The 5,965-nt window shown below is 31.9% G+C and overlaps 1 protein-coding gene across 1 annotated transcript in view; it reads right to left on the minus strand.

Annotated features, from left to right (window-relative positions):
* The window catches only part of LOC108906933 (high affinity cAMP-specific and IBMX-insensitive 3',5'-cyclic phosphodiesterase 8), a 168,125-nt gene that overhangs the window by 145,969 nt on the left and 16,191 nt on the right, over nucleotides 1–5,965 (minus strand). The window contains exon 2 of the mRNA XM_023454942.1: nucleotides 228–287. Coding sequence (XP_023310710.1) covers nucleotides 228–287 — 60 coding nt within the window. The remainder of the gene's footprint in view (nucleotides 1–227; nucleotides 288–5,965) is intronic.

Here is a 5,965-nt window from a genome sequence, read left to right on the forward strand (position 1 = left end):
GAAAATCACACTCTCCTTGCTATTACAAACAAAAATTCGCTCTAACTATTATAGTAAACTTTTCAAACAGGTTTCTTAAATTAATTATTAATAAAATAATGATGAGTTTCAAGGATACGCTTATATTTAGATAGAATAATCACTAGAAACAATTAGAAAAATAAACAGAACATTTAAATAAATAGAAAAATATCTTCTATAATGAAAATGATGTACCTAATACTTACTTTTAAACCGTACTTTGTAGGAGGAGAAATTAGTCCAAATTTTACTTCATGGGGTCCTCTCTGTAATAAAAAAGAAAGAAATATTAATTTACAAATTTTTATATCTTCAAATCTCGGAAAGATAATAAGAGAATAATTTAGATGCTGGAATTTTATTTAATACAAACAAATCGCCATTTAAATAAAAAAAATGGGTTTTATATTTTTCAAAGGTAGGTAGATTATACATCTATAGGTAGAATGTTTTGAAAGATTAAATCTTACATTGCAATTCCCACAACCTGACGTTTTATTTTTTACAGCTATATAAATGATATAAAGGAGAGGACCGTAAGTACGAGTCTCGATTGCGCGCGGTGGAGTTCCTCCCCTTGGTTTATAATGTATGCATTCACACTACACGTTCCCGAGCTCGTCTCGCTCCATCGATCGTTCTCCAGCGATCTTTTCCAAATAATTTCAGGAGACCGCGATGCGATCGAAACGAACTTCCTCTTACATATAACTCATTTTTTAACTACTAAAACAATACCTCAACTATTTAAAGAAAAGCACGAGCAGGATTGTGTGCGACTGACAAAAGCGACAGATTTTGTAAAAATTCTCCCCTTAACACTACTACTACCACTGGTTTTCTAAAATCTGTGTACCAACTTTATCAATTTCTTTCTGAAGCATAAAGAGAAAAAATACCAGAAAACGATATTACACTCGAAATGTTTACAAACTGGCAAGTTTCAACTTTCCTTGGGCACATATACGTAGATTTTCCTCTTCCTCCTTACACGCTTCTTGACTTTCGTGTTAGTGGCGGAACCGATTTTCTCATCTAACCATTTACTTTTGACACTTGACAGCTCCCGACTCGGTTCATTTACTTGAATATTAAAATTATATTTCACAGATACTCCGTCGGCTTTTACTTCAGACTTGGAACTGGACAACAATTTATCTGCATCCATTGATGCGCGAAACTTGTTTTGGATGGATGATTCGGGTTAAAATTATATACAAAACATTAATATAAAAGAATGTCAAATAAAAATGACATCGCAAAGGCGCGGCTCATAGTAACTACAGTGACTCTATACAAGACAGTGGCGACAATAGAGTGTATCATTTTTAATCGGTCCACGTGATATTAGCTGCCATGTTGCATCCAGTGTCAAATTCATCTGTGATATGTCATGGTGTCAGGAGCGTTCTTATGGTGTTATTCAATATTTGTATTGTTTTATTTTAATTTTGGTGATAGCTAGTGATACTAGCTAAGGGATAGTTATAATGTCTGCAGAAGCTTCAAGAGGACGACGATCGTAAATTTCTTTCAGGCTTTTTGGATACCATAACAAAAAATATAAGACCTACTTATAAGGAAGTTAAGGTTCCTGCTAACATAGAAGAACTATTTAATCTTAGTTTTAGTGAACTAAATTATCTTTATAATGTGTGCGGATATATTGACCAAAGTATCGTTAAAATGTCAATAACTTGTACAAACTGTATGCATGCTGTTGGTTATAAAACGCCGATCTATAAAACATGTTCAAAATTTAGCGTACTTAAGAGATTTAGAGAACATTCAGTATTTTTTTGCAATGAAGCGGTATTTTGTTTCTTCTTGCAGATGGACGTTTCTTAAAAGAAATGTCTGGTTTAAATTTAGATCTATCAAATTGTCATCAGATCAAAAATAAAATTGTTAAAAGATTTATTATGTTTAAAAATAGTTTCCAAAAAATGCCTAAAAGCATGCAAAAAGCTTGCAAGTAAAAGTGTTGCTGGACATTTATGGTAACAAATACTATCACTAGTACTAAGTATTCGTTTTTGTAATGTAAACCCAATATATTTCATTATGTAATGTAGATATGCATAAATTTACTTGCCTAGAAAATATAAACCAATAGTTGTTATTATTATACATATATTTATCCTCCCCTATTGCCCAAGTAGATTCTATATTCATTCATTATTTAAAATCACTTTCCAAGGGAGTTATTTGCTTAAAATCTGTGCGTAAAATTTAAAAGAAAAATACTTTTGTACTTAATTTATTTTTTATAAAAGTTACTTTCAATTTGACATTGGATACACCGTGGCGGATGGGCGGGGTTTAGTCGCTATTGTCGCCACTGTCTTGTATATAGCCACTGTAATAGTAACAATAATATTGGACATGACAAAGTGTTGCCAATCAAATTTTAGAAGTCTTGGTCCACTAGACCGTGGAGGAAAACTAGGTAAATTTTGTTCATATAGTTTCGAAAAGTATAAGTGAAAGAAATTTGAAATTATTGGCATTTGAAAGAATAATAATAGTATTATTGTTAATATTGCTATCTCTCCTTTTAATTCCAAGGATTAACTCGGCAGTCAGAGATCTGTACGAGAGAGAGGGCGATATATTACAACTTAGCAGGTCGCATTTGCTGTCACCTCATCGTAATCCAAAAATGCTGATGTCTATAATTTAACTGTATTTAAAGGATCTCAACGAGACCATAGGTACAGTATAGTTTTTGCTTTATTCTTGTTTACGTTTGTTATTACGTTGGTGCTAATAAATAACTTATAACATCCAGACCTATAATTTTATTCCTAGGACCTATTTATATATTTATTCCTAATTATATTCCTGAATTATAGGGAGTAGAAGGAATGAGAAAAGGGAGCGTGTCTACTAAAACTCATTAATCGGTATTCTTAAATGGTGTTCTATTGAGTAATGATAGAACAATAATTGTTCCCTGTTGCTTCTACTGATATTTTCGGGGGGCGTATGTGGGGGAACAGGCAGAGATTATTAAAGCTAACCCCATATTTTATGGCATACACTTCACAAATTACGAATTCCGCAATATATCTCTCTATCTGTGATATCTCTAATTACTATTTTGTGGTGGTATCTTCCGGAACTTCGAGAAAGCGTTCGTATAATTTGTGTTTACATAGAGAATTATATAAGTGTATTTATAGCAATAACATCCGCGTTAATGCATTCGCTTAGAATAAAATGGATTGACTAATAGTAATGTGGGATGAAATAATCAACAATGTTGATGAAGGCGAGGAACTGCTGAACATTCGATGAGAAGTTCTACCTCGGGGACAGATCCATTTATGTTATCTAATCAAAAATTTATAAAATGTTTTCGGCTCTCTAAGCCTCTTTTCCGGGACATTATAGAACTTGTCCAACCGCACATCCAAGGGCACAAGAACGTCAGCAATAACTGGATTTGGTTTCGGTTTTTTTTATTAATTTACATTTTTCTTTTTAGTCAGTACAAGTACAGAAATATATAGAGGGTACGACCATCTATAAATAGAGATAATTGACAAACAAAAAACAATAACACTAAACAAAGTAGCACTTATTTCATGACTGCTTTCTGATTGGTCACAACATTTGATAACATTGTTCCTCGTTCTTCACTTTCATGACTCGATCCCTTTGAAGGGAGCATTCTATTCTCTCACCATCAAGAATCTACCTCCTGGAGAACCTTATCAATTAAGAGGTCTTATCATAATCATAGCTTAATGAGTTTAATTATTAATTAATTACACAAGCACATACAAAATTGATTGGTATGTGTTATGTTTTGTATATATCAGAACAAAGTATTCTAGTTTTGAATAAGTTTCTGTCTGTTTACCTTAACACTAGCTAAGTATTTGAATTTATTTTTCTCCTCATTATATGACCACCTCCAATATTCCATCCCATTTTTTATTCAGAAAAAGCATACTATTTTTGAGCACATATTTCTAATAGTTTCTTAATAGAAGGCTGCTTGCGTGTTGGCTCACTTAAAACTACATTTTTGTGCACAATAAATTTTGTAACAAAAAAAAATGTCTTCCCTCTAGCCAATCACATGCACGGACACACTGTATTATTAAATGCCATTTAATGCGCGTCATCTTGTGTTAAGTGGGATCTTAATGAGACTCTTGATATACTTAGTTCTAATTTTAAGAATGAAACCTGAATTTGAGTAATAGTCTCAATTTAAATTACTTCTATATTTAAATATATTATCATCCTCTCATTGATCAAGTAGACGAAGACAGGGAGCTACTAGGTGATTTTTATTATCGCTATTAGTCAGCTGAGATTAGTTAGAAATGAGAAATAAAAAAGTATTTGACCTTTATCTTACTCTCAAAGCCATTGTTTCGTTCTAAAAATATAATTTAAGGAACAATTCCACAGTTTTATTAAACATAAGAGTTGAATAGATTTAACTGCGGTAATATGTTATCAATAGTGATAATCTGTTCTTCTTTTTTCTTTTTGACACCTGCCAGTAGACGAGTTTTATCGAATCAATTTAATTCGCAATATACTTTTTTAGTAGTGACGTCACATACGCCAAATAATAGGCAACTCCATAGTACACATTGTCATGAAGAATTTCTTAGTATTTTTACTATATCGATTTTCGACATTATGTACTTTGGACATAAGTGACAAAAAATGTCTTCTCTGTCATGACCTTAAATATCGCGTTATTCTGGCAATATTAGAAATGTTTAAGAAGTTTCAAGACAAACTGAAAGGTTTATAGAATTTATATTTTTAAATTTATAGAACAATATTTATTTTTATAGTAATTAATAAATTAAAATTACATCAATGTTACTGAGCATGCGCATTAAAGATAATTTCATGTAAGCGAGGTAGCCTCGCAACAGAACATCATTCAAGAAAAGTTTGACTCTGGTTAAGAGTACGTCTATAATAAACCGCTTGAAGAAAAAAACACTCGACAAATAGACTGACACAGCACAGCACCAAGAAAAACTATAAAAATACTTGGTAGAATCAGAAAATGCCAAGATTAAACAAAAGAAGAGAAAATACGCTAAGATGACAGCGATGACATATCAACAAGATCTCACCTACGTATGAGGCTATTCTTCCCGAGCATGCTCATTTATTCTATTTTACAAAACACGTGTTGGCTGTTCTTAAATACATACTCCTAAATCCTTGTAAAAATAAGTTAATTATATTATATTATATTATAGTAACTATGTAAATAGTAAACTATGACAATTTGTTGCGGGTTGCCTAAATATGTCACACTAAAAGCACATATTACAACCATATGCGACAGTGAAAGAGAGGGAAATACATTGTAGGACAAAGAAGGAGATGCATCCCAGTTAAAACCCCGGGATGCTAAGACGAAATCCATGTAAGAAAAGAACACTTCGGTCATCTTCGGCCGCTTTGCATCACTATTCGTGTATTGTCGAATAGGAGATCTTTCCGTGTTACTTTCCACAGCAACACCGCAATTGCAAATGTGAATGTGCGTTATTATTTACTTGATTTGATTTTCTTGTTTATTGTTGTTTATTTACGTGTGTTTAGTTTAAAGTGAGTGTTAGGAACGTTTATTTGTGAAATAAACATGAACTGTTCCTATCATAAGTGTAAAAATGCCTATCGGGCATGTAAAAAGGAAAACAAAGACATTCATTTTTTTAGATTTCCGCTGGACGAACATCTGTAAGTATTTTTAAGAAGTAATTAGTACAAACATACATAATTATTCTATTATTTACTGTTAGTTTTGTAATAATAGTTTTTCTTAATACCTAATCAGTTATCAAATATTTATAACCTTATTCATGGAAACTTAACCTGAATAGAGAATAGTCAGATACGTTTGTGTCGAACTACCTTTGAAATAATTTAATGTAAATATTTTATTTACCTA

The sequence above is a fragment of the Anoplophora glabripennis genome, unplaced genomic scaffold, assembly GCF_000390285.2.
Source record: "Anoplophora glabripennis isolate ALB-LARVAE unplaced genomic scaffold, Agla_2.0 scaffold297, whole genome shotgun sequence".
NCBI classification, from domain to species: domain Eukaryota; kingdom Metazoa; phylum Arthropoda; class Insecta; order Coleoptera; family Cerambycidae; genus Anoplophora; species Anoplophora glabripennis.